The 26,418-nt window shown below is 51.2% G+C and overlaps 7 protein-coding genes across 7 annotated transcripts in view; 3 read left to right on the top strand and 4 right to left on the bottom strand.

The window, feature by feature from the left end:
- The window catches only part of GUITHDRAFT_131771 (hypothetical protein), a gene marked incomplete at both ends in the record, with an annotated part of 2,637 nt that extends 1,268 nt beyond the window's left edge, over positions 1–1,369 (top strand). Inside the window, 7 exons of the mRNA XM_005841665.1 lie at positions 74–141; positions 190–247; positions 295–381; positions 520–567; positions 715–791; positions 836–884; positions 1,166–1,369. Of these exons, the coding sequence (XP_005841722.1) occupies positions 74–141; positions 190–247; positions 295–381; positions 520–567; positions 715–791; positions 836–884; positions 1,166–1,369 (591 nt within the window). The remainder of the gene's footprint in view (positions 1–73; positions 142–189; positions 248–294; positions 382–519; positions 568–714; positions 792–835; positions 885–1,165) is intronic.
- Positions 1,370–1,583: 214 nt separating this feature from the next.
- GUITHDRAFT_99396 (hypothetical protein) lies at positions 1,584–2,338 on the bottom strand (the record flags this gene model as incomplete). Its single annotated transcript, XM_005841664.1, has 2 exons — positions 1,584–2,153; positions 2,204–2,338. The coding sequence occupies 2 exons, from the start codon at positions 2,336–2,338 to the stop codon at positions 1,584–1,586; spliced, it is 705 nt and encodes a 234-aa protein (XP_005841721.1).
- A 1,337-nt stretch (positions 2,339–3,675) lies between these two features.
- GUITHDRAFT_149845 (translation initiation factor 3, subunit H) lies at positions 3,676–5,188 on the top strand. Its single transcript, XM_005841663.1, has 5 exons — positions 3,676–4,376; positions 4,595–4,661; positions 4,712–4,825; positions 4,872–4,934; positions 4,980–5,188. The coding sequence occupies exons 1-5, from the start codon at positions 3,688–3,690 to the stop codon at positions 5,070–5,072; spliced, it is 1,026 nt and encodes a 341-aa protein (XP_005841720.1). The 5' UTR covers positions 3,676–3,687; the 3' UTR covers positions 5,073–5,188.
- Positions 5,189–5,306: 118 nt separating this feature from the next.
- On the bottom strand, positions 5,307–6,453 carry GUITHDRAFT_149844 (hypothetical protein). Its single transcript, XM_005841662.1, has 3 exons — positions 5,810–6,453; positions 5,678–5,758; positions 5,307–5,635 (listed from the first exon to the last, which is right to left on the bottom strand). The coding sequence occupies exons 1-3, from the start codon at positions 6,317–6,319 to the stop codon at positions 5,366–5,368; spliced, it is 861 nt and encodes a 286-aa protein (XP_005841719.1). The 5' UTR covers positions 6,320–6,453; the 3' UTR covers positions 5,307–5,365.
- A 1,593-nt stretch (positions 6,454–8,046) lies between these two features.
- On the top strand, positions 8,047–12,486 carry GUITHDRAFT_156799 (hypothetical protein; the record flags this gene model as incomplete). The annotated part of the gene is made up of 20 exons (XM_005841661.1): positions 8,047–9,709; positions 9,771–9,859; positions 10,019–10,106; positions 10,157–10,204; positions 10,248–10,291; positions 10,413–10,582; positions 10,645–10,704; positions 10,754–10,824; positions 10,871–10,988; positions 11,036–11,141; positions 11,189–11,308; positions 11,388–11,450; positions 11,581–11,634; positions 11,675–11,713; positions 11,762–11,828; positions 11,903–11,980; positions 12,031–12,061; positions 12,121–12,163; positions 12,212–12,260; positions 12,428–12,486. The coding sequence occupies 20 exons, from the start codon at positions 8,047–8,049 to the stop codon at positions 12,484–12,486; spliced, it is 3,060 nt and encodes a 1,019-aa protein (XP_005841718.1).
- Positions 12,487–12,529: 43 nt separating this feature from the next.
- Positions 12,530–13,678, bottom strand: GUITHDRAFT_196784 (complex I intermediate associated protein). The gene is made up of 6 exons (XM_005842037.1): positions 13,363–13,678; positions 13,156–13,298; positions 13,056–13,106; positions 12,902–13,010; positions 12,742–12,843; positions 12,530–12,694 (listed from the first exon to the last, which is right to left on the bottom strand). The coding sequence occupies exons 1-6, from the start codon at positions 13,546–13,548 to the stop codon at positions 12,590–12,592; spliced, it is 696 nt and encodes a 231-aa protein (XP_005842094.1). The 5' UTR covers positions 13,549–13,678; the 3' UTR covers positions 12,530–12,589.
- A 2,202-nt stretch (positions 13,679–15,880) lies between these two features.
- On the bottom strand, positions 15,881–26,188 carry GUITHDRAFT_131767 (hypothetical protein; the record flags this gene model as incomplete). The annotated part of the gene is made up of 9 exons (XM_005841660.1): positions 15,881–23,063; positions 23,415–23,506; positions 23,559–23,626; positions 23,673–23,730; positions 23,779–23,871; positions 24,106–24,310; positions 24,361–24,398; positions 24,441–25,918; positions 26,062–26,188. The coding sequence occupies 9 exons, from the start codon at positions 26,186–26,188 to the stop codon at positions 15,881–15,883; spliced, it is 9,342 nt and encodes a 3,113-aa protein (XP_005841717.1).
- Positions 26,189–26,418: the final 230 nt, after the last annotated feature.

Genomic DNA, 26,418 nt, shown 5'->3' with positions numbered 1-26,418 from the left:
AACCCCCCCCCCACCCTTCCCCACCCTCCGTTTGCTGGCAGCCTAATTTTTGATGATCTCATGATTCCGATAGGCGTCAGACGGCCACCTATACCTCAACAGCGGCATGATCCACCGGCTTAAGGAAGACTGCCCTCAAGGGTTGGAGGAATCTCAACTCGAGGGTCGATCCCTGACTTGTACCCTTAGGTGGGACAGCAATCTTGAAGAGTCAGCGAAGCTGTTCTTCTCCGCATCGATTGAACACGTGCTCTTGTCGGCCTGTCCTCGTCCTCTTTCTCATCGTGAGTGCAGGATGTTCTCCCAACTCTCCGCACTCCAGTCATCCGAAACACCCACACCCTGAGACAAGTCAAGTCGGCCAACTCCATCGAGCGGCAGGTCATCCACGATCCTCTGCCTCTCTTACCATTCTTGATCCTCGAATCCTCTTCATCTTCTTCTCTCCAACCTCTCCTTCTTTTCCCCCTCGTCCTCGTCTCTGCATTCTCCCTTTTCTCACCTCTTGGTTCGTTTCAGTGCAACAATGGTACAGCTTTTGAGAGTTGGGTCATCGATGGGTTTCCGGTATGCAAACTCCTCAAGTTCCACCTATTCTGCATTGTCCTGCTTCTACATCTTTTCTCCCTCTCAGCTTCCCCCCTTCTCCATACCGCCTTTCTCTCATGCACCCAGCACCTTCTGCCTCCTTGCGCTGTGCTCATGTGCTGGCAGGCGGGAACAAGTTTTGTCGAGAGGATCGTCTGCTCAAGGAATGGGGACAACCCAGAGTTCACGATCTCCAATACACCGTACGATATTCTAAATCGCTGCCTCCTCCTAACGGTGCTCGCAGTGGTGACGGCGACTGCCTCTTTTACGCTATGGCGGATGTTGCCATGGAGGTGAACATCCCCTCATTGCAATTCACTCATTCCCTGCCAACCAGCGACTGCCCTCAGTCCTCCTTTCCCCTCTCCTCTATTCCAGACTAGTCTTGTTCCCCTGCCCCTCCTCTCCTCCTCTCTCCTCCTCTCTCCTCCTCTCCTCCCCTCTCCTCTCCTCTTCTCTCCTCTTTCCCCACTTCACTTCCCACCCTTCTCTCGCCCCCCCTCCCCCACCTCTCCCCATCTCTTCTCATCACGTTTCTCTTTGGTACATACTCTGATGATGGAATTCCATCCAGGTGCTCGGTGACGTCAACAACTCGGAAATCCCACCCGAAATTCACCAGCTCAAGGGAAACGAATCTTCCGTGTCAGTGCAGGTGACTTGCGATCCTATCCCGTCGCCTTCCTCAGTTTTTTGCTCGCAGCGGCTTCGACAGATGGTTTCTGAGTCACTCACTGAAGATGAGCTTGCGTTCTTCATCGCTGCCAACGGCCTCTAGCAAATGCCCACGTGGCTGTTTTCTTCTCTTTCCGTCTCCCCCTCCGTTCTCTTTGTCTTGCCGCTCACTTCAGGCTCCTTTTCTACTTTCTTTTGGTCGCTCTTAACCTTTCCCTCACTCTGTTATCAAGAATGAAAGTTTTCATATGGCAATGTAGTTTGTCCATCAGTCACGTTTATTCACAGTCTATTATGATCAAAGAGCACGAAGGGGATTATGGGAGGCAGGAGAAGCTCCTGTGAAAGCAAGGTTGAGCAACATCAGTGTTTGGCAGCGATCCAGGGTAGGAAGATGAGGAAGAGGCCGAATAAAAGTCAAACGCGGAGGACGTTGGGATTTCAGCGATCCCAGCATGCGGCTGATGGCAGAAAGGATACGATTGCCGTCTCTGACTAGCACCTCTCCGTCTTGCCTCATCCTCGAGGCAAACCACCTCCTCTTCTTTGAAAACAGGGCTGAAGTCATCGCACCTCAGAAACCACGCTACCCACGTGTGGTCGATGCTCGGCTCGTCGCTACTGCAGGCCTGCTGCTCGGTGCTCTCGTCTGCTTCTGTAGGAGAGAGGAGGGGGACCTCCACAGAAAGCTGAACATCTTCCGTGCTGAAGCTATTGTCCATGCCAGCTGCTAACAGACTGTCTGTGGACCCGCTGGCATGCACGTCGGAAGGCTCATGTGAGCTCGAGCCTTCTTCTCGCTGCTCAACATTGCGGGATCGCGAGTACGGCCAGCGCTGGACTCCAAGTCTGCGGCAAGCTATCTTTAAGCTCGTCATGGAGATACCCTGCAGGGAATGTAAGCGCGTGTACACATCAAATGATTTTTCAAGCTCACCAACATTGCAGCTGCATCTTCCTGTCGGTGCTCAAACAGTCTTTCGAGCATCGGCAAATCCAGGTTTACACGCCGATTTGCATTGCGGACAACATTCTTAGTTCGTCCTCGTACGGTGACAACTTCAGAAGACATTCTTGGGATGTTGCAATAGGTGGTGAGCGAAGCTTTCAATGCAGATGGAAAGGGATGAAGCAAGAGGAGCAGATGGCGAGAGGCTGTCGGGGATAGGAAGGATGAGATTTCCGTGAAGCGGGGGGCTGACCGTAGATGAAGGGGTCAACGACTCATGACCCCTGTGGTAAAGTACTGTAACACTGTCAGCCAGCCGCGTGATAGTCTGAAAATGTGAGCGGTTCCGGTGTAGTAATCTTGACCGATGACCATGCTGACAGAGGTATCCTGATCTCATGGCATAATAGAAGCTTCTATAGCCCTCGTTAGACCCACTGTGACCTCTGTATCCTCCGACGGTCCTCGTGATGATCACATGTATCTCCTGTAATCACAACGTTTGAAGTACATTATTCGTAGTAAAGTTGGAGAGTCACACTGTACTCTGTAAGGTGCACCACCTTCGCGCTTTACCACATCGGCCTGGTCGCCTACGAGGTTTGGCAAGAGGTCTCAGTGACCCAGCGGGCCGCAGGAGCCCGGCTCGCCGAGCCTGACTCGGAGTTTTGCTTAATGCACACAAAACCAGAATTGAGCCCGGGAGCACATGAGAGATAGGCCGTCGTTAGGCTGTACGGTATGCGCAGTGCAAGGATGAGCGGCCCGCGGCCAGTGAAATCCAAGGCATGATACAGACATGACTGAGAGGACCTTAGCAATTCCAATGACTCAGAATCAGCCAAAGTTAAGTTAAAACTGTGCAGGGTCAAGCCTCCTCGACTCTCCTGATTGTCCTCGTACTACCGTACTGAAGATTTTTAACTCAGTAACTTTGAGTAAACCAAAACCCTGGCGTGACACTGAGTCGCACAGGCCAAACGGCGAGAAGAGAAAAGACAGCGAGAACCAAACCTAATCCTGCCGACTGCTGTCCCCCAAACTTAACTGATACCTTCACTTAACTGCGCAAAAATCATTCAATGTGTCAACCGTTCTACCTAATTGACTCAATTATTCAATTAATGCACGAGCCCTATTGAGTAAATAATCTCTATCATCGTAAAATCCAATTTATTAGTTAAGTAGTAATAGAACCTACCACCCCTGCTAATTCTGCTGAAGTTTCTCCCTATATAGAGTTGGTACCCTAGTACCCACCCTGCATGATTCCCTAGTGTGCTTGTCACCGGTACGATTCTAGCATATTCCTATTGATCGATTGTGGTGCTTGCATGCATCCAAGTATACTATATGAATTCATAATTAAAAAGAGTATACCTATCACCCTATGACTATTGTCTAAAACTTGAATGACCCCTACCACGTCCATTAGTCTCACTAGGGGTACGGCATCCTTCGGCGCGCGTGGGATGACGGAGCCTATGTATGGGGTGGCTACGGCGGGGACGCGACTCGACTGCGTGCAGATCGATGGCCTTGTCGTCCTTAAGATCATCAAGCACTGCAGGGACGAAGGAAACCCCAGCGTTATGATCTCAGGTCAGCTACTCGGGATGGACATCACGTTGGAAGGAACCACCACCCTTGAGGTGACGTCATGCTTCCCGATGCCGCACTCGAGCGAAGAGGATCAGTCGGGTGAAGAGATGGAAAGTTATGCTACAGAGATGCTCAGATGCATGCGCGAGGTGAATGTTGACAACAATACTGTAGGCTGGTACCAGTCCTCTTACATGAACTCATGGCTCGACCCTGAACGCCCCACCGTCGCAACGCAGTTCCAGTTCCAGGATACCGTTCCCAAATCTGTGTGTCTCGTTTACGACCCTGTGAGAACAAGCACTGGAAGCGTTCATCTCAAGGCGTACAGGCTTACTGACCGCTTCATGGCAAAGTACAAGCAGCACCTTGAAAGCAACGAACATGGGTTCACCGAACAGGACATCCGACCAAAGTTCGATTACAGCGGCAAGTGCCTGGATGAGGGCGTAACAATTGAAGACATCTTCGAAGAAGTTCCGATTCGTATCCACAACAGCACCCTTGTTAATGCCATGCTTTATGACTGGGCATGTGAGGGCACCATGGGCGCTAAGATGTGAGCTTCATGTTCCCCTTTCCTTTGTTATTATGTCCTTGTTCCCTATCTCTGGCGTGTCTTCCTTGTGTTTCCATGACATCTAAGAGACAATTCTATGAGTTTGCATGCCAACTATGATGCGTTTTCTAGCCATGTAGCTGTGTTGTCACTGATGTGCTTCCCTTGAGCTTGTCCGAATTCTTTGTCCCTGCCTGTCATGTCTTACCTTGGAACAGGCATTGCGACTTTGAGAGGCTCGATCTGTCTACTCGTCCATTCCTGGAAAAGAGCATGGAGCTCATGGTTGACCCTTTTCTTGCTTTGTGCGAGCTGCGGTCTGACTAGCTGGGCAGCTGGATGGCATCGAGAACCTCCGTCAAGACCAGGAGCGAAGCGAGTACCGCAAGAGAGATGCGGAGCGCAAGAGGAAAGATTATCGCAGAAACGCGCGCGAAGAGCCCTCCAAGGTGATGGATGAATCGATAATTCTGTATAGCTGACGGACGTTCGTAGGACGAGCTGATGAAGTTGTTCCCGGATCCCTCTCGCCTCGAGGGGCTGCTCATCGCCAACCAGGTAGAGGGATGTGCTTTTGGGACTTCTCCTTCTCACTGTTGGCAGGTGTCGAGTTACTGCAACTCCGTCGCAAACTTCTCAGGATTGAGCTTCAACAAACTTTACCTCATCAAGGAGCTGCAAGAGAATCCCAAGTAGCTGTGAGGGCGTCTGAGAGATTCTCTGCCGGCTCTGGGAGATTTCTTCATCCAGATGTATTTCAATGTTCATGCGAATGCTCTATAGCGTGCGATCACAATAAACTGAGAATCGGACTGATGTGAATCATGGGAACCTCGCGGCAGAGAGATGGCTCAGCTTTGAACTTCTTGACACGCTCAAAGCAATCCTTATTCGCATCCCACTTTCGCACGAATTTCAACAGAAAAATGTTACAAGCTTTTCATACAGCAATCACAAGTAATGTTCCTCGTTGATGTCTTTGTAGAAAGTCAGGCCATGTACTTCACCTCTGATGACTCAACTTGGTCAAGGCTCTCAATCTGTCTTTCTCCACCTTCCCTTTTTGAATGCCTGTCGTGACTGGATTGACTTCCTGGCTTGCCCTCGGAAGGTACTGGCCTTGCAAACAAAGTCTCATCTTCGGTCTCAGTTGAGATCTGCACACTCTCTGGAGCCACACTGAGTGAAATGATGGTTTCTCCTGCGTTTGGAACAGCAATGGACTCGTCCTGTCTCGTAGCATCCTCGTCGTGCGAGCACTGAAATAAGATTATTGGAAGTTTCAATCGCGTGCATTCAACCTTCTCCGATGAGCTTGTTGGAGACGAACAAGACGGGCTCTGTTTCTGAGGGGAAGTGTTTTGTGAATCAGATTCTAGGTCCTGTATGCAGTGTAGTGAACAAACAGAGTGAATATTGACAGATTGACACACCTTGCACGACTTTTGTAAGTTAGCCTTCTTTGCTGCTGGGCGTACTGCAGGGCGGGATCGACTATTTTCTGTCATTGTCTGGATACTCTCAGTCCAAGCCGTGAGCTCCTCCGAAGACTCGGCGCTCATCATCAACGTATGTTTGCTAAGCTTCAACTCAAAGCAAAACTCCTGTCCAGACGTCTTGCCCGGGCAAATTCGAGTTCGAGAGAATGTGATATCAATCAACTCGTAGGGTTCCTCATCCGATTGTTCATGGTAGCACCTCAGCAGGCATTTCCTCACGAGAAAATCCTTCCCGTCCTTCTTCACCCTCTGCCTCTCTTGCGATATGACAACGAATGTCTCCAACCACTGAGAGCCCCAGCAACAGGACGCACGGCCCCTTCTAAGGAGGCTACCCTCCTTCCTTTGCATCACATCGTAGACTTCAGCACCTTCCTTCCCGCTGCCTGCCGCCACAACACTTGCTTCCATGGTGTTGATGTCCTCAACACTGCTGCCCTCCATTTCAGCTAAAAATTCTTGCGTGTCGAGATCTGAGGACCAGCAAGAGAGACTCTGGGTCACAATCAACCTTAACTATGGCTCCTTGAGATTGCACGGAAGTTGCCGGAAGTATGATGATTGCTCGTCACGGTCCTGGAGTGAAATTGTCAATAAAGAGTGGTCAAGTTTAAGGTCGCTTGTAACAAAATGGATGAAGAGGAGAGCAACAAGAACACATGCACTCTTGTGGCTCTAGCACTTACTCTTCCTGCCCATCTAGTCTAGCATTCATGGATTTTTGGTCCTTCTTTCTATTTGACTCTACTGAAGGCATCTCATAATCTTCCCACAAGTTAAATCATGTCTTTCAGAGTCATAACTCAGGCTGCCGCATCTCACTGGGCTGTACAGTTTCTATCAGTCTCTATACTAGCTGCCAGCCTGACTTCCTCTCATCAGAGTACGACGGCGGCGTCCGACGGTCTCCGACTGAGTCAGTCCTGGCACTGAACCTCCCTAGTCCCCACTGCTCAGAGTCACTGAGTGATCAGTGCAAAAGGCGGCCGGGCTTCCCGGCTGAGAAGATCAGGGTGCGAACCGTCCCCAAGTAATCGCCTCTGCGTGCCATGATCCCTGGTACTACCGTACTACAGCAGCCTTGTCTCAGTGCCGCCCGGCCGCCGCTGCTGTCACAGTGTCGCACTGCGGCATCCCCATCATCATCGAGGCGTCGTCCGTGGCATGATCAGTCTGCGCCGCCGCGCGGCTCCGAGCGCCGGGCTGTCCAGGGTTGGCACGGACAGCGTGACCTATCATGCAGTGCCGCAGTGCCGCGATGCCATCTGAATGGCGGGGCGCCATCCTTGCGATCAGCTTGCCCTGCTTCTCCCTGCTGTCGCCGCCGCCGGTCCGATCGGCGAGCCCAGGCTCCCGGCGCTGTCCGATCGCCGCTGGGGGACGGCGCTCTTTGCACTATCGAAGGGCAACGGTAGCATCCGAATAACGGTTATGTAACGATCGAGCTGTCCTCACTGTCGGAACGGGCCCGAGTCCAGGTCACTACTCAGTGGTGCTTGGCCCGGCCGGGCCGCCCCGGGATGACGGAAAACTGAGTCCGCCTCCGAGTACCGTAGTACTACAGAATTATGGGTACGAGGGGGATGATGATACGTGGTCAGGGTTACGCCCCAAGGCAAGGCGCATGCACTGCTAAGGCCTGACCTAGGAAAGAAGCAGGAGAAGAGACAAGCGACACGCTACAAGGTATGAGATCACCCTACATGCTGTCTTCACTTCATCTCTTCTTGTTAGTGGTCTTCTTCTCTTGATCTTCTCTTGTTTGTTGCCTTCTTCTCTTCATTTCTTCTCTTCATCTTCTCTTGTTCGTTTTCTTCTTCACTCCATCTCCTCTTGTCGGTGGTTTTGCTCACCCCATCAGCACTTGTCGCCTTAGTTCGTTTCCTATTTGCCAGGATCTCCTGCCTGTGACGTTGCCGTGGGGGGATTCGACAAGAAAGAGTCTCTTATAGTTACTCTGCAGGTTCACGATGAGGATCATCACGTTGCTACTAGTAACGTTCGGAACGTCGACGCTTCACAATGTGGACGCATTTCATCTCCCGATGGTCTCGAGGGGAGCGAGGAGCATTGCTCAACCGCAGCTTTCAACCTTCTCCGGCAGGAGAGCGTACAGTGCTACTGTTCCTGTTACTGCCATGGGAGCTAGAGCCAAAATTCTTTCTCTCAGGATGTCGAGCCCTGGAAGCAAGGACGGGATCCCTGTGAACTTGCTGACGATTGGAATCCCTAAAGAGTCCAAGGAGGCCGAAAGGAGGGTGGCAGCTACTCCGAGCACTGTTGCGATGCTTACAAAGGAAGGGTATCAGGTGTTCGTCGAACAAGGCGCGGGAGAAGCTGCAGACTTCACAGATGCAGCCTATCAGGCGTCCGGCGCCGTGATCAAGGGCATGAAGGACATTTGGAGCTGCGACATCGTTCTCAAAGTGAACGTCCCTACCAAAGATGAAGTAGATCTTTCCAAGGAAGGCTCGCATCTCGTCTCCTTCATCTCTCCGGGTCAAAACAAGCCCATAGTAGACGAGCTTGCTAGGAAGAAGATGACAGTATTCGCCATCGACTGCCTGCCAAGAACCTTGTCAAGGGCACAGACGTTCGATGCTCTCAGCTCCATGGCAAACGTCGCGGGGTACCGAGCTGTCATCGAGGCTGCCAACGCTTTCGGTCGCTTCTTTGCTGGTCAGTTCACAGCCGCAGGGAGGATTCCCCCGGCCAAGGTACTCGTGATCGGAGCCGGAGTTGCAGGCCTTGCTGCGATCCAGCAGGCCAAGGGAATGGGTGCTATCGTCAGAGCCTTTGATGTCCGCTCGTCCGTGAAGGAGCAGATTCAATCTGTGGGAGCAGAATTCCTCGAGGTTGAGCTGGAAGAGGAGGGAGAAGGAAAAGGCGGGTACGCAAAGGAGATGAGCAAAGAGTTTATCGAGGCTGAAATGGCACTTTTTGCCCGTCAGTGCAAGGATGTTGACATTGTGATCACCACAGCACTCATTCCCGGAAAGCCTGCTCCACGTCTAATCACCCGTGAAATGATTGAGTCGATGAAGCCAGGATCCGTGGTGGTAGATCTTGCAGCAGAAGCAGGGGGGAATATTGAGACTACCAAGCCAGGAGAGAAGTACGTCTACAAAGGCGTAACTCACATTGGGTACTCTGACTTGCCGTCTCGCCTGCCAACTCAGGCATCTGAGCTCTACTCAAACAACGTAGCGAAGTTCTTGCTTTCTATGAGCTCGAACAAGAATTTCAGGGTCAACCTGGAGGACGAGGCCGTTCGTGGCTGCCTTGTGCTTCAGAACGGCTACCTCATGTGGCCGGCTCCTCCCCTACAACCGAGTGCAAAGGCGGCCACAAGCAGCAAGCCAACCACGCCTCAGCCGGTTGCCTCCCCAAAGTCAGAATCGAACAAAGCAGAGCAGGAAGCTTGGAGCCGATCGATTTCTGTTTCACTCTTTGCTGCCACCCTCTTTGGCGTCAGCCTTCTTGTTGGAAGCTACCTTGACATCCCCGTCACCATCTTTGTTCTCTCTTGTCTGGCTGGTTCTCAAGTAGTTTATGGGGTGACTCCCTCGCTGCATTCTCCGCTCATGTCAGTTACCAACGCTATCAGTGGCATGACAGCTGTCGGAGGGCTTGTCTGCATGGGAGGTGGCTTGTTTCCACAGAACGCGGCGCAGGTTCTAGCAGCTGCTGCAGTGTTTGTTTCAATGATCAACATCGGAGGAGGTTTCGTCATGACAAATAGAATGCTCGGCATGTTCAAACAAGAAGGCTCTGCCTCGTACAACCGGAACATCTACCTTCTGCCTGCCGTCGTCATCTCTGCTGTTTATGCATGTAGGAAAGTTCTGCACCTTTTTGCCAAACTGACAAGAGACCCTGTGAACAGTCGGAGCAGCTACGGGATGCAGTAGCAGCCTCTGTGGAATGTTGCAATTGATTGGTGCCGTGCTTTGCATTCTTGCCATCGGTGGTCTTTCAACTCAGGTCTGTGTCCACTAGCAGAGAATCGTTTCAACGAGTTGTACATTAGAGACTTTTTGGATGAGAATGGTGGAGGGACTTGGGAGAAAGTGAGAGGTTGGTGGGCTTCAGTGCTGTAATAGTTAGCACTTGTACTCCATTTCCATTTATTTGTAATATCAGGCGACTGCGAGGTACGGAAACACAATGGGAATCCTCGGAGTCTCCAGCGGACTGGTTGCAACTCTAACGACTCAAGATTTCTCTTCAGGTTGTTTTGAGTATGCTCATTTAAAAACCTACAATTGATGAATGTTTCAGCTGTTTTTAAACAAGCCTCGGTCATCATGGGAGCAGGAGTTGCTGTTGGTAGAGAGAATTCTCTTGTTTCCTCTATCTCAGTCTTCTGCAGGGGCTTCGATCGCGAGCAAGGTCGGTGTCACGGAACTCCCGCAGGTACGAATCGTGTCATGCTTAAGCATGCGACAAGCTCCTTTCCTTGTGTCGGTTCCAGGCAGTGTTGTTGTCTTCCTCACAGTACCTGATCTCCCGGTTTGTGACTCGTTGTTACCCTCAGCTTGTTGCTGCATTTCATTCTCTTGTCGGAGTGGCAGCGGTCGCCACCGCCATCGCCTCCATGCTTCTCGCCCCTGCTCACACTGCCGCTCTCGCGTCTACTGGTGCCCTGATCCACGAGGCATCCTCTTACGTCGCTGCTGTCATCGGAGCCATCACAGTGACTGGCAGGTGCTTGTTGTCCCCCCTTCCTTCAAGAATGCATGTGAAAAAGATTGACTATATTGTTTCAGCATCGTTGCCTTTGGTAAGCTTCAGGGTCTCATTTCGGGGAAACCTTTCATCCTTCCTGGGTGAGATGCTTCTGCCAGATCGGTTTCCTCTCATCCTTTCTTTGTGCAGGAAACGTGTTGTCAACGTTGCAATGATTGGAGCACTGATTGCCTGCTTCCGTTTCTTCATGGTTTCTTCAGGTGTTCTCCAGCAGTTCTGCTTCCAACTCCTCTCACGCTTCCACAGCTCTCTCCTGGTTGTATCTTGCCAGCGCTGTTGCTGGACTTCTCGGCTTCGTTGTGGCTGCTGGGGTAGGAGGAGGGGACATGCCGGTAGTTATCACCCTCCTGAACTCAGCTAGCGGGTAAGAGGCACAGAAACGGCGAGTCTCGATGTGATGGACTGTTTCAGGTGGGCGCTATGCGCTGAGGGTTTTGTCCTAAACAACAACCTCCTCACTGTCGTCGGAGCTCTCATCGGCTCCTCCGGTGCGATCCTCTCAGACATCATGTGCAAGGTGAGCCGAAGCTTCAAGTTCGCCAGTCATGTCTTCTTGCCCTGCAGGCGATGAACAAGGGCCTCATGAATACCATCGGGCTCCTCACCCCCCCCCGGCGCAGAAGAAGTCCAAGGCTTCTTCCGGTGATGACGCTCCCAAAGTCGCAGCTCAGGTGGATGTTGCCGGTGAGGGAGGAGCGAAGATGCGGGTGCAAGTGCCTGACTCTCATCTTGAGGGGCGGTGGCCAAGCTGGCTCAAGCCAAGAAGATCTGTATCGTTCCCGGCTATGGCCTCGCGGTGTCCAAGGGACAATATCCCCTTGCAGAGGTCTTGCCATGATTTTTTCGCAGCCTCTCATCCTCCATTACTTTCATTTCTCGACCCTCGCCTCGTCCTTCACTTCTTCACTTCATGCGTCTCCCTCGCTCATCGATCGGGCCCTTTACATGCATTCAAGGTTGTCAAGATGTTGTCAAGCGCAGGCAAGAAGGTGTTCCTTGCCATCCACCCGGTACGTCAGGACTTCTCGCTCCTGTGTGATGTGTACACAGGTAGCAGGAAGGATGCCGGGCCAGCTCAACGTGCTTTTGGTGCTTCTGTGCGACAACAAAGTACCTTCTTTTGACGGTGCTTGTCAGGCGGAGGCAGGAATCCCTTATGACATCGTTAAAGAGATGGAGGAGATCAACGAAGAGTGGGATGATGGTATCACGACAGTCTCGCCTGCTCTCTTTATCCGTATCGTCAACTTGTTGTAACTGATCAACACTCTTGCGCAGTCGATGTCACCCTCGTGATCGGAGCAAACGACACGGTGAACAGTGCGGCAGAAGACGACGCAGACTGCGAGATCGCTGGTAAGGAGATCCGCCATTGACTGACGACGGTGATGGAATGTTCTACTCAGGAATGCCTGTCATCAGAGTTTGGCTCTCAAAGTAAGATGATCTCGTCTTCCTTGCACTGCTCAAGCTGTTCGTGTTGCCGTCTACCCTAGGTCTGTCATCTTCTTCAAGAGGAGTCTTGCTGCCGGTTATGCGGTAACGACATGCCTTCTCTTGCTGTTTATGGGGCTGATGGAGCTGCAGGGACTTGAGAACCCTGTCTTCTACAAGGACAACACAGAGATGCTTCTAGGTCCCTTCCTATGCCTCCCCCCTCCGCTCCCCCCCCGTTCCTCCGCCCCTTCCGTCCGTCCTGCCCTCTTTCCCCCTCCCCCTTCCTCTTTGTTGGTCAGCTCCTCCTTCATCAGCGTTTTCCTTGTTCCCTTCTCTCTACAGCACCCGTGTCAACTTGACACGCAGGCGACGCCAAGGTGGTGTTGGAGGAGTTGAGAGACTCGCTCAAGCAGGCTGTCAACTAGACGCCACGGGGAATCCGAAGAGACATGTCAATTTGGCGACCAGTCACTTTCCAAGTTGCAATCATTTGCCATGCAAATTCAACGAACGGACTAGCAATCTCATCTACTTGGCTGCTCTGATCGGCCCGAACTGGAAGCAAAAACGTCCCTCCTCGAAGTTAGGATTGAGCTCCCCGTCGTACTCGTACTTGCTCAGCATGACCTGAACCTGCACATCAACCCGTCATCCACTTTCAGCCCTCCGCATGCTCTCACTGAGTAGATCCTAGACAGGTCGATCCCCTTGGAGGGGCTTCTCAGCGTTCTCCCGCGCACAACAGGGATGAACTTGTCCAGCGGGGCTTCGACGTCCATCCACTGCGGCAGCTGTCACTTCCTGCCTGCAAGCAGCTTGGAGCAAGCTCTCTTCACTTACCTGCCCTCTCTTGGTGTCAAACGAGTAGCACCAGGCAGTCGTGTCCCATCCCTCCTTATCGCGGAGGATCACCTTGTACCGCATGCCCTTGTCGCATCTCGCTCGCATTCTGCCACCAGCAATGAGATGGGCACAAGGACAAGGTCAGGTTGACCTCAAGCTCTTGTACCCCTCCAGGTTAAAGGGAGGGTCAACATTCCTCGTCCTTGACAATCGTGCGTGAGCTCGAAGCCAACTGCCGAGCAGCAGCTCACCTGACGGAACAGAACCCTCCAGAGTTCCTGGAGGAGGTCTCACCAGAGAAGGTAGCGCCATGCTCTGCGAGTTTGATGTTGCTCAGACTAACTCCGCCCATCACAACGTCATCAAGAGCTGCCCAAATGTTTTCCAGCCCTTCCTAGAAGCAGTTTGCGTTCAGACCTCCCTCCTGAAGCGCACCCCCGATGACCCCCCCCACTCACCTGGTTCATGTCCTTGAAGTCCCAGAGGAGCATCTCACGTCCAGTGACGCCTGCTTCTGGGCGTTTCACCTTGGGGGTAGAGGAAGGGAGGAAGGGGATGAAGTTTCGTAGCGGGTTGCCATTGAAGAACTGCCATGTACGCGCAAACCTCGAGAACTCCCAGGACTTCGATGCTCCTTCAGCCATGCAGACGCTGAGGTTCCTTGGTCCTCTTACCGGCGGGGCTGACTGGAGGCTCTGGAAGGCTGTGCAGGAGACGCTTGTGCGTGGCTGAGCGACGAGGAGGAGGGCGAAGGGCACAAGGAGTTTGTTGTGCATGCCCTTGGTATAAGCGGACAGTCAGCACCCAGGCTTTATTATTTCAGTACTCAAAGTTACCGGCCGGGCCCGGCCGCGGCCCGGGCCGCGGCGAGTCCGGGGGGCCGTGGCTGACCCGGGCCGTCGGACGGTCGGTCTCGGCCGATCATGGCATCCGCCGGATCGGATCAGATCAGCGGGCCGCTGCTGTCGCTGCCGCTCGGGCGTAGTCCGACAGGTCACCGGGGCGTATTCGGCCCGACGGTGGCACCGTACGGCCCGGCGGTCACCAGTGTGTAGTAACAGTACGGTTCAACCGTCTATGGCCCGTGGCCTGGCGGCGCGTGGCGCACTGCGGCAGTGCGGTGGCCGGCCAGCGGGCCGGGCCGCAGTACTACCGACGGTAGTACCGTCGGTCACTCACGGTGACCTTTACTACGCAAAGTTAAGTGAAAAATCAGTACGAGGACAATCAGGCCCCCAAACTTAACGGATACCTTCACGGTGACGGTCGGTCACCGGCTCACGCGGGCGCGGGCGGCCGCGCGGCGGCGCGCGGCCTCACTGCCGCCAAGTAACTTCATGACTACTCCTTCTCTTCCGAAGTTCCGCCGCCGAGCCAGTACGGCCCAGTAGTAATAATAATAATCCTGCGGCCGCGAGTGCCCAAGTTGTCACATCGCGCTAAAAAATAGTAAACTATAATGGGTATATATAAAGGTTCAGCTGGTACTGCTGGATCATCCGTTTTTGGAGCACCAAGATAACTAAAGTTTGAATGAGTCATCCGGAAGCAACCCGGCCAACTTGAACCCGTCCCCTCGGGCCGTGTCACGGGGGTTTAGCACCATGTGCGGTTGTAAAGAGAGGGGGACTCACGAGGCGGGGTAACCAAAATGACAAAATACGGTTGACGGGCCTTTTTTTTGAGTCACGCGGGAGGGTCCTAGGCGGATCTCCGTGGATGCTTCTGCGGCAGCAGGTACCTTTTAAGATGCCAGATTGGCGCCTGCTGAAAACACATCTTATCAGAAAAGATATTGATCCCGGGCACCCATGTGACGATATCCGTGACAGGTAATTCAGTCACGATCATGGTCAGCTGCTGACCGGTGACCCGAAACGAGTGGGTTTTTTAAATCTAATGACCCCTACCTAGCTCGAAGTGGGAAGTCGTACCGGTCCAGGGAAAAGCTTACAGTGAAGACAGCGGAAAGAACCTCCGGCCTCTTTCCTCTTTCAACCACCCACGCCCCCTGCCCTTGTTGCTCTGCCCCCGCCCCCTTCACCCGCTTCCGAGTCAGTCTCCTACACCCAAGTGCTCAAGTCGACTCTATCCCATCTGATCCCACCCCCTATCTGTTGTAAATCTTTCGCCCCTTAGCCCTTCCTCGTTCCTCCGATAATCCCGACCATTGCTTTCAATCGGTCTTCGAAGTGCCCAGCGAAGACACCAGACAATAGATACACAAAGCAGACAACAGCAACCCAAGTCCCATGTCTTCCTCAGCATCTATTACCATCCGTGTTCGGAGGAAAAAGGGTAGGCAGGTTGGTCAAAAGCGAGTGCACTTGAGCATTGATAGCATAAGTCAATATTTTGATCATCGTCAGGAGGAAGCAGCACAGATCCTTGTAAGCTGAGTTGCACTTCATCGGCTTGAGCTGTCTGACCCCTCTTCTCTCAGGGCGTTTCCTTGACGACTCTCAAGCTGGTCTGCAGACGTTTTGGTCTTGATCGATGGCCATACACGAGGCAGGCTCAGAGCAAGGAGAGGTCAGAATCAACCTCAACGCAGCACAAGCACGAGGAGCCTCTTGCGGGCTCCTCAGGGTTCAGAATAATTTCATCTTGCTGTGCTTCCGAGATCCCAGCGCCCTTGAGCGTGTCCGAGGATTTTCTCGTTCCTCTTTCAAGGCGATGGATCGAGTGGTTCATGGAGTGCGACGAGGAAGACCCAGTGAGCTGTGCCGAAGGTTGTTTGTGATGAGAGGTTGTGAACAGCCTCTTAACAACTGTATGCGTGACTAGTTTTACTGTTACCATCGCATCGTTGAGCGTGAACTTGTGAAGTGACTGAAATAAATGAAAATATCTGTAGGCTTGAAAAGCTTGAGCAGGATGGTTTCGAAAGCCCTTATATCTTTATTACAACGTGAGATCTCAACCCACCTTCTAATCACTACGAATCTACTGTAACAACATGCAGCCGCCTCATCGTTAACCAAAACAACCCAGACAAGCCCTTGTGGATCTGTCTAGTTCTTTCAAGATCCTTCTACTTGTGCGACGGACTGATTCGTCTTGTTTCCCGTATCGTGCCAGCACCTGATTCACAACCCTGATGACATCCTGCTTCAGAGACTCGTCCTCGGCATGCCATGTGACTTTCTGTGCCAGTGGCAGCAGGGCTTTCAGACAATCCTGCACTACTTGCAGAGTCTCCATGTTGACTAGAAGAACGTCAAGGGCGAGGGGGATCGCTCTCGACTTCAACATGAGGAATTCACTGTCTCCGTACTTGACAGCAAGAAGATGCACCAGCCGCCAAGCTGCTCGCTGCGCCTGAGCAACAGCCATGCTATGCTGGATGGCAAGATAGAGATGAGTGGCGGCGTCATTCTGAAATGCCGACAGCATGCCTTCCTGATCAATGAAGACGGCCAGAGCTGAGCATGCGTACTCCAGCACTGTCGGTACTGTGTGATGGTTGTCCAGAGCAAACGTTATCCTGCTGATGATGACGCGGCTGTCCATAGATCTCTTGAGGGCTGCAGATCTCGCCAGGCTCCACAAGACGAAGCATGCTCGCTCCTGCAGCCTCGAGCTCTCCGGGTGGCCTTGCATCGCTTCGAGCAGAAGCTCAACAGCCCCGAGCTCGACGATTGAGGTGCAATACTTGAAGGCGATCTGAGCGATATTTGAGAGGATCATACATGCAACTTCCAAGATGGTTGAGTTGTTTAAGAAAGCTCTCATGACAGCTAGCACGAGCTCCATTCCTCCCTTGCTCGCAAGCGTCACGCCGTTCTTGTGCTGCTCTTTCGTCAGATACGCCAAGGCATCACACGCCGCAAGCTGTAGCTTGTTATCATCGACGAACTCTAGCATTGCACAAACGATTCTCTCCACCCCCTCCCGTTCTCCGACCAGGTTGCGAGAGGAAGGAAACATCCAGGCGTACCACGCGACCAGCTTGCAGCAGTGTGTCTGAATGATCACTTCCTTGTCATGTACCCTCATCACTTGCAAGGTGAGAATAAACACGTCTAGCCCTTCCATCTTCTGCTTGAACTTTGCATCACAGAACATGGACAAGATAATAAAACAGAGTTGCAGGATCTTGAAAGATGTTGAATGAGTCTTCATCATTTCAACAAGCAAGTCAAGCCCATGCTGATCTGTAAACCGCTCTAGTAACGTGTTGTCCTTGCTGAGTGCAAGATGTAAATTTCTCAATAATTGCTCCAGAACATCTTCTGATTTCATACTGTCCCTGAGGCTGGAGAAGAAATGAATAAAGATATCCCACCGCACGAACTCATCTCCGGCCCTTGATAGCACGGCATGCAGCAATTTCAACGCACATGCCACAACACTTGGATCTTGAGAACTTTCAACAAGATCTAAGAATATCTGAATGCCATCTTGTGCTGCAAAGCACTGCGATGAACTGCTGCTTTTATCACAAATATCAGCCAAGATCGCAAGTGAGATCTGCACGTCCTTGCTTGAAGCTTCTCTGTCTTTGACGATCCGATACAACACGTCAACGAGTTCTGCTATCGTTTCCTCCTCTATCCTCCGAATGCAGTCGATCTCCGAGAATATTCCCCAGAGCAAGAGAAGCCCCCGCTGGCGGCGCTGCGGCTGCAGGTAGTCGGCGACGATCTGTTTGAAGATGGGATGAATGAGTACATTGCAGAAATTCTCTGTCTGATGTAGACCGTAGCTGCTGATGATTCTGCATGTCGACATGATCGTGGGTTCTGATATTACTGCGTCCATGGTGTCATCAAAAAAGCTCTTGATTGCCAACAGGTCATCATCAGTGAAGTTATCTTTTGATCTGTCATCATGTGAAGCAGCAAGAGTAGATAGCGTCGACGACGCCTTCTCACGGACCATGGGATCTTGATTCGTAAGCAACACGTTGAAGATGGTCTTGGAAACGCCGGCGGAATAGAGTGAGTTTGCATTTGCAGCATTGCCTCGTGAGAAGCTATCGATCATCATCAAGACAGATTCAAGAACAAGATGCTCTTCGTCAGAGTCTTCAAGTAGAGAAGTTATGACGCTGATGAAATTAGTCTCTCTCGCCATCGCCTGCATGCTCTCATTTCTTGACAAGATGCTCGACAGACTTCTGCTTGCATAGATTCTCAGCGTCGGCGCTTCAAACAGCTCGAGAGAATGCAGAATACCAAGGGCAAGATCTTTCATGGTGTCATCAGATATTATGCACTTGTTGTCAAGCAAGACAGCATGAAATAGTCGCAGAAACGTTGTCTGCAAGTCTTCATTGTCTTGATGTAAACTCATCATGTTCGACAGAGTTGTGATCACACTTTGCTTCACAGCCTCTCGAGAAATTGGCGAGTCCCTGTAGCACAAGAGCGATCTATGAAGTAGCTTCACAACGACATCTACGACCTCGTGATCTGATCCGAACGCCTCTAGCGCACTGATGACTTGTTTGGCCAGTCTCTCATCAAGAACAAGGGTGGAACTTGACGGCAGTTGCTTGTACAACTCGTGCAAGAGCTGAGCTGCACTTCGAGAGTTTTTCGCCGTGAAGTGATACAACAAACTTGACTTGATGACTGACACAAGGTTTGGTAGCTGTTGCGACAAGTCCTTGATGACTTTGCTCTGCACGATGTGAAACAGGATGGTGCAACCATGATACTGGATTTCCTCTGAATTCTCATGTAACCACATTGCTGCAAACACGTGCGAGATGGTCTTGTTTGTTCGATCCTTGTATGACTTTGAGAACAGCTTGTCTAGTATCTGCAGAGAGGCCTCAACAATAGCAGCGTTGCTCTTCTGCTGTTGGAGGAGATTCATGAAAATGCCTGCACCGTCCTGGCTTGCAAGTTGTTCGATACCCTGCAGATTGTTTTCGCAAAGCTTGTTGAGCGAGGCAACGACACGGCAGACAATCTCAAGCCTGTCTTGCGGTTGAGATACGAGGCGCAGCAGTCGCCTGACCGCATCCTCGTTGGTGATCCAGACACGAAGTTTGAGGGATACGTCAGCCAAGCACGTGAGAATGGCGCAGACGTTGGCGGTCAGTGAGACGTTCTCTGAAGTTTCGTCCTCCACCTCGTCCAACATGGTGAGAACTGCTGTGATACCATCTTGCTCCGCGAACAACATGCAGTTCTCTGACTGGTCTTGGACGAGCAACATGATCATATGGGAGGTGAGAATTCTGTTCTCCACGCTCACAGTCTTGGACTTGAGGACATGCACTAGAGAAGACATGAAGCTTGTGCTTGTCTTGAACGTGTATGACTTATCAGCTTTGACTGTTTGAAAGATCCTGCGCAGGTCGTCTATACATTGACAAACGCGCTCCTCGGAGTTGTCTTCAGATGAGATGTGATGGTAGATGAAGCTGACGGCTCGTTGAAGCGTCTTGCTAGAGAACTTGTCCGGTGACGATGCAATGAGGTTCAAAATCTTGCTTTGGTTGGGAGACGACAATCCTTCAATCACTTCTGACATGGCCGAGTCGCATTCCTCATCGACAGCCTCGGCCTTGCTGACATGCTGAAAGAGTTCGCAGAGTCTCGACTGGAGAGTCGGAGAGTCTGAAAGATGCTGCCGTGTCAACTTGACAATTTCTTTGATGTGCCGGTTGAGATCTTGCGAGTACTTGACCTTGCAGATGAATCGAATGCAACAATCCAACAGCACAACGATTGTGGAGATGTCTCCTTGGTAAGTTTGAAGGCATTCAGAGAATGTCTCCATGATGTCTTGATTGAAGTCATCCATCGCATACAAGGGAAGTAAGCGAGTGAGAAAGAGCAAGGTCTTGCATCGTAAGATATTGCTCCTCTCATTCCCTATCTCCTCTCTGACACTCGTCAGGACGAGTTGAAAGGCCGGCAAAACATCAAGCTCTTCTTCTATCTCGACATCTGCAAAGCTTGCAAGGCTGTGGTAACAAGCTTGCCTGACATTTTTGAGCTCCCACATCTTGACAAGACAGTCAACGACGATGTTCACTACCCGAGTTCGCATCTCTTCTTGCTGATGAACAAGAGGAGGGGCAGGAAACGCTGACACAACTGACATCCCATTCTTGATGATGTCTCTGTTTCCCGAGAATTCCATCATGAAGCCCCAGACCAGCTCGCCGATATAATCTTGACTTTCAAGCGAGCTTGAGCCTTTCGAGCTCTTGTTAGCCATGGCAAGAAGTTCTAGGAAGGCCGAGCAAAGAGCTTCCTCATGCTTGAAGTTTGTTGCCGCTGACACCAGCCGGCCGATGTTGTTCAAGATTGTCTCACTGTTGTGCAGATGGTTGCAACAGATAGACAAGAGAGACTTGAAGCCTTCAACCAACATCTCATGACAGACTGAAAGTGTGACCGCTTCGAGGATCAGCTCAACTCCCCGCCTCCGCGCGATTTCTTCTTTGTTCTTGTAGTTGTTCATAGCCAGCGATCCCATCAAGCGACATCCCGCCAGCATCGTTGCTGCGTCCGATGAATGCGTTTGCATGCACATGATCACCTTGGCAACTCCATGCAGGTCAGAGATCAACATGTTTCGCTTCAGGTTGTTGTGCGCAAGAGTGTGCAGACATACACACACGTTTTCAGCAACTTGTCGATCATGAGGAAACAGGTCCAATCCCTCTATCAGAACTGGGATTCCTCCCATCTTCTCCAGCATGCCCAAAGATTTGCTGCTTGATTTGAGAATGTTTGCAATGAGAAGGGAGCAGCATCGAGCAAGCTCGCAGTCAGTCTCCTCACAGGCTCTCCTCAGCACCTCGACAGTTGTCTTCATTCGCTCCTCTCGCATGTCAGAGTCTTTCAGTCTCACATGACTTGTGACCTCGCAGACAAGGGAGCAAGCTAGGAGCTTAACACGCTGATCGCAAGATGATTGCATGACTTCGAACGCAGCATCTGTTGCGCTCACTTTGACAAGTTGGTTTGCGATCCAAGGGTCTCTTGATAGGTCCACAAGACATCTCAACGAGCATATCTGACCTTGAGGGCGGTCACTATCTTTCATGTTCTGCAGGACAGTTGACAAGATCTTGATCGCCCCATCATCAAAATCCTTTTCTTGCTCCACGTCATCGTCATCCCTCATCCCCCCATGCGATTGTAGAGCTGCGAGGAGTGAGCAAGCAGAGCTGATAACTTCTTCCTCACACGCCAAGGTTGATAAGGACACTGCAGAAATGCTCAGCCCTTTCACCTTTTGGAAACATCTGCGACATGTTTCGTCCCTCATCAGCACCTTGAGGCAAGCACAACACTCGGTGAAAACTGACACACTTTGATTGCATCTTTCCATCACTTTCAGCATCCAGTTCATCAGTCCTGCACTTACCGCAGAGCGATAGAAACACTTGAAAACTTTACATCTGCAACTTTCATGCAACTGCATATTGTCGTATTCGTTCTGAGAGCTGGAAGGAAACCATCCATGAATCGTTTGCAAGGTGAACAATATTCTCTCTTCATCATCAGCGGCTTCCATTTTCAAGATCAGTTCCTTGATCTCGAGAGTAAATTGAACGCAAGTTGCGTGATGGCGGATACAAATATTCGTGGAAGACTCGCAAACAGAATCGTCCTTGGTTTCCCCATTGAGATGCGATAAGAACCATGCGGCATACCTTGCACTAGGTCGAGCGCCTTCAATACCATAGAAGCAATCGTGGGCTAGTTTCCCGAGTTTGCAGTCGACATTCTTGTCGAACAGAAGCCGCAAGTTCTCTTGGCTCACTGGCTTCTTTCCCCCGCAGATCGTTCCCGAGAGCATTTCCAGCATCACAACCCCCAAGTTGCGAAGGTCAAGACTTCTCTGAATCTGATGTTCGCTATCAAGACTTCTTTTGCAGATGTCAACAGGCGAAAACTCCTTGAACCAGCCAAAGTCGACGAGTTGGACGCTCGAAGTTGAAGTCAGTATAACGTTCATGGCGTCAAGGGATCCGTGAGAGAGCTCCTGGTCGTGCAGGTAAGCCAACCCATCGCTGATCTGATGTGAGATTTCTATCTTGCTCTCCTCGGTCTTGATCTCCTTGCGCTCTATAAGCTCGTGGAGGGAGACGCCGGAGGGTTTTTTGATGGAGCAGAGCATAACCGACGAGTTTGACGCGGGAAGATAAGGAGCGAGGGACTGATGGCTGAGACTGCAAAGATGACGGGCATGTCGAACGAGGTTGCTGTGCAGACTGTTCTCATGGGGACAGAGGCTGACGATTCCAGTGCACTTGAGAAAATCTGGTTTGGAGATGAAGGAAACTTTTCGGATGAGCGTTTGTTCTTCGACGATGGAGTGACTGGGGTCCAAGAAATCTTCTTTCACAGTCAACGTGAAGTCATCCAAATCTAACGGTGCCTCCAAAGTTTGAACGAAATCCTCCTTGCCGCTTACATCCAGCAGCTGCCATGTTGTGCGAACTTCCTTGTCTTTCTTGTTCTCTTGAGACAAAACTCTCCAAACCTGCCGAGGATGCACAAGAATCGAGTCCTCAAAGATCGCACCAAGGTCCAGAACGCTCATCCTATACCCGACCACGTGCTCGCAGTTCACGTGAAGGCATCCTGCGCCTGGACCGTCTGAGGTGAAGACGGCGCCGACTGAACAAACTCTTGGCATTACAACCCGAACGTCATTTGCTCTCAGACAAGTCAAGTTCCCTCCAGTGAAAAGATCGTCCGCGAAGTCAGCATGGCAGGGCCCACAATACATGATCTCATCTCCGAAGATGTCGTAGAATGTTTTCAATGAGCTCACTATCAGTTGGAGGTATCTCACTCCAGTTAAAAACAGCCTTTCCGATGACGCAGACGCATGCAGGGTGAATATGGAAGACATGACAGATGGTATGTCTGATTTCACCCACATATAGACTGACACGAGCTGTTCTAATATACTCGACGACACGTTATGTTTCTCTACAAACAACCTCCCCCAATCCGTGCCTTGAAACAGCAAGTCTTCACAGAGAGAAAGATCGAACGCGCTATGTTCTTGTGCAGTGGCATTCCAGTATGCACAACCATCAAGATCGTTCAGGATATCTCTCAGACATTTGTTCTCTCCACCAGAAGAGAGCTCGACCTCGCAATCTTCGAGGCAGACATCCAGCAGGGTCATCGATGGAGGAAGATAACCAGTGCAATCAAGGAAGTAGACGCTTTTAGGAGTTGAGGAAGGAGTTTGGTGTAAGGGGAGCAGAGCAGAGCAGGGGAAAGAGAGGAAGAGGAAGAGAGCGAGGGGAGAGGAGGAGCGTGAAGAAGGAGGAGCGGTTAAAGAACCTGCATGCCTACTACTACTAGCTAGCTAGCTGGAATCGTTGTCAACTTTTGATTGAATTAAACCATGTGGTCAATCGACTTCATACGATTTTTACCGATTAAACCAGGCTAACTCTGATACCGGGTCACCGGCGGGCTCAAACACTAAGTTCATGAAGTCACTGAGTCACTGACGAGCACGCGGGGGCCCTCGGAGTCATCGGCCTTGGACGTCAACGGCAGTCAAGTACCCCGGCGAATCATGGCATCTTGTGTCGCTCATGGCACCGCAGCTGGCAAGGATCGAGTCAGGTTCGGCACTGCCGTTGAGAGTCCGGGAGCACTGACCACCGAACAGCTAATAGATGATGCCAGCAACGATGATTGTGTGGTACCTGGTAGCTCGCCCAGTGGTAGTTGCAGCTTTCACTGCTGAAGGACTCAGAAGCATATGGCTGCAAATCTAGCAAGATCTTGTCATGACAAACACGCAAGTTCGTCTTCTCTACCTAATGCAGCACTCGTTGCCGCCTCCCGTAATCTGTGCTCAAGAAGAATTGGTGCTTGCTGAACACCCCAGTCAGTACAGTTACAAGGAAACATACATGAAGACACCTTGCAGGACGCCTCTGCTAGCATGACAAGACCGTATACTGCCGATGTATTTCTCTTTGCCGTGATCCAGCCAATGACAAGCCTTTCCCAAACCTTTTGGAGAGAGAAGGTAAGGCTCAAGAAAAGCAATCAGTCACGAAAGTACTTTAGACCATGTCCCGAATCCGCTTTCCTCACAGAGGATCAGTACATCGTACGGCAGCATCTGCTTCAGCAAGTCCATGCTCTCTACGTCTTCCTCCCTGAGATGAACCTGCCCAGCTGTCTGCTGTGCTTGCCTGGCCTTACATGAAGCTGTCACGCGTACACCATCACATGACAAAGTACCTGAAGTTTGTCTACCGTGACACAATCAACAACCAACGTTGAACCGTCGGGCGCAATCGGCATCGGCCGAGCAGTCATGCGCAGCAGCACAGGAAGAATGCAGGAGAACCCTGGCTCATGCAGGAGAATCGACACGTTGCGGCCAGAGGGTGTAGCAAGATGCCTTTGACCAGAAATGTCCGCAACAAGATCGGACACTTGCGAGCTAGGAAGGAAGTTAGCGATAGGGGAAGGGGAGTGACTGAAAACATGCACCTGATTCTCTTGTATTTGAAGCTTGACCTCACAGGAACCTGCAGCTCCATCAATGCAATCCTCTCTCACTGGGCGCACACCTTTTCCCGATCTAGATCCCATCCTATCTGAACTTTCCAGCCTGAAACAGCAACGTCGTTGATCGTATCGACACACTCGTGGACCACACGAAGGTAGTCTGAAACTGATTCACAAGATTTCTGCTCCAGATGTCTACTTGCCACTTCCTCGGTGGCTCCAACCTTACTCATTTCATTTTGAGCGCATTCAGATTTTGTGACAAGTTTCTTGCTCTCCTGCACTAGGAAAACACAGGATAGCCTTGGGCACTCTACACAATACTGAACTACTGCCAAAGTCCTGGCGTCGAAACCATGTTTGGCAGCCACTAGTTGGAATCCAAAGACAAGCCAGTCAACACAGGACCCCGACCAACACTCTCCGTTCGAAGCATGGTTGATACAGATTCCAACCAAACACTCTAACCCCCCGCAAGTTCGTAGCAAACCGTGACTGAAGAGGTCGTTGATGTCGCTCCAAGAGTAACAGTGCTGCAAGTCTCTTGCAGAGAAAGATTTGTAGCTCTCATACCCTAGCCAAATAAAGTCGAACTTGTTATCGCCAAGACAGGACCCCTGACCTTTTTCAGTCATAGCTTGACTGATCGTCTCATGGAACTCCTTATTCGCAAGCAAGACGCGCTCTTCGACATCATGGGGAAGGGAACGTAACAGCCGTGTTGCAAGGCTTACATCAACTGGATCGCCAACCAGAAGGTGTATCGCTCTTACATACTCATCACCACTCTTGCACAAGTTCGTTGTCATATAGAAGAGTTTGCTCTCTTGTATGCAAGCATTCACTGAGCGTTTCAGAATTTTCCTGACAAGCTTGCAAACAATGCTTGATGTGCTTAGCATTGCAGAGCCTGCCGGAAGCAGCTTGTCTTTGGTTGAAAGCATCTTCCAACTCCCAGGGAAAAAACAGATCTGCCGATCCTCCTCGGGCCGTATCGCCAAGATTGAGCCTTCAATTTCCGATGGGACATCAACTTGAATAGCACTGAGAGGCTTCTTTCTTGCATAGAATGATAGCGTGTACATCTGACAAGAGACTTTATACGAGCATGTACCCACATGGCTTGCAATCACATCATTTGCATCCGCAGCATGGCAGACAAAAGCGACAACCGAGTCAACGACGTCGTGCTGATAATTCTGTGGGCTCCCTCGTAACGAGAGCGTCAGAACAAGCATACCGTCATGGCTGTCATTGCAGATGAGCCCCAGCTTGAAGATGGTGAGAACGTCTTTCTGCCGTTTCCTCCCTGCGATGGACGAGAAAGTCCCGCAGTAATCCAGCCATATCAACCCGAAGCTTCCTCCCCAACCCCGCATCTGCAGACTCTCTTTCTCTTGACGCTGATCTTCAAGCGCAGAAAAGAACTCGTGCGACGTCATGGCAAAAGAATGCACTTCCGGAAACAAACTCTGTATCGCCCCTCGCACGCGGTCGTTTGGGTTGGCGATCACAATACTGTTGCTGGCGCACTGACAATCTACCAAGGTTTCAATAGTCGAGCAGGTTTCTGCCTCTAGTATGAACACCCACGGGCTACTTCTCTTCTTGTGTAGCAGCTCTACATGCTGATGGCAGATCCAGCGATTTATCTTCATCTTCGCCGCGCTGTTGCCAACATACCTGTTCTTCTCGGTGCTTCTCTTAACGCTGGATGCCGAGCCTCTTTGCGGGAATGGTTGATGTGATTGATGCTCATAGAATGGATCTTGATGTGGTGGCTCTGATTGCAATGTCTCTTGTTGGCCATGCACAGCTGTAACGTGACTGACGTCTTCTAAGTGATGACGACTGGAAGATGACCCATTGTTCTGAGAGCGAGTAAGGATTGATTTGACCATAAACCCTTCCTGGTTCTTCTCCTCCTGTTTGGATCTGCTCCAGTACTCGCCCCCTTGATCTTGCCTCTGCTCCTGCTTCTGCGTCTCCTGCTCCTGTTTATCCTCTCCGTTCTAATCCTCACTACCCTCCTCCTTCCCC

Source organism: Guillardia theta (genome assembly GCF_000315625.1).
Source record: "Guillardia theta CCMP2712 unplaced genomic scaffold GUITHscaffold_2, whole genome shotgun sequence".
Classification (NCBI taxonomy): Eukaryota; class Cryptophyceae; order Pyrenomonadales; family Geminigeraceae; genus Guillardia; species Guillardia theta.
This window is presented reverse-complemented; position numbering and strand designations above follow the sequence as displayed.